Here is a 307-nt window from a genome sequence, read left to right as displayed (position 1 = left end):
AGAAAAACCTTGCGGAGCAGAGTAATGAACCAACAACAACCTTAACCCACATATGGCTACGATTCTGGAATCGAACCAGGGCCACATTGGTCGGAGGCGAGTACAATCACCATTATCCCATCCCTACTCCCCAATGCCATCCCATGAATGTCAAGAATATTAATTTAATTAACTAATGAATGTCTGGAGTACATCTGAGCAGTGTTGGGCCAACACCCCACGAGAAATCACAAGAAAACAACACAACTTCAAATCAACCTTTTATTTATTGCCATTAGATAAATCTGGAAGCAAGAGCTAACACTTT

The 307-nt window shown here is 41.4% G+C and overlaps 1 protein-coding gene across 1 annotated transcript in view; it reads right to left on the bottom strand.

Moving 5' to 3' along the window:
• Nucleotides 1-247: 247 nt before the first annotated feature.
• The window catches only part of LOC138008427 (large ribosomal subunit protein uL14m-like), a 4,638-nt gene continuing 4,578 nt past the window's right edge, over nucleotides 248-307 (bottom strand). The window contains exon 3 of the mRNA XM_068855775.1: nucleotides 248-307. This exon is cut by the window's right edge and continues 389 nt beyond it. Within this exon, the coding sequence (XP_068711876.1) occupies nucleotides 275-307 (33 nt within the window). The 3' untranslated portion in view covers nucleotides 248-274.

Source organism: Montipora foliosa, chromosome 6 (genome assembly GCF_036669935.1).
Source record: "Montipora foliosa isolate CH-2021 chromosome 6, ASM3666993v2, whole genome shotgun sequence".
NCBI lineage: Eukaryota > Metazoa > Cnidaria > Anthozoa > Scleractinia > Acroporidae > Montipora > Montipora foliosa.
The sequence above is the reverse complement of the archived record's forward strand: the minus strand, read 5'-3'. Positions and strand labels throughout refer to the sequence as shown.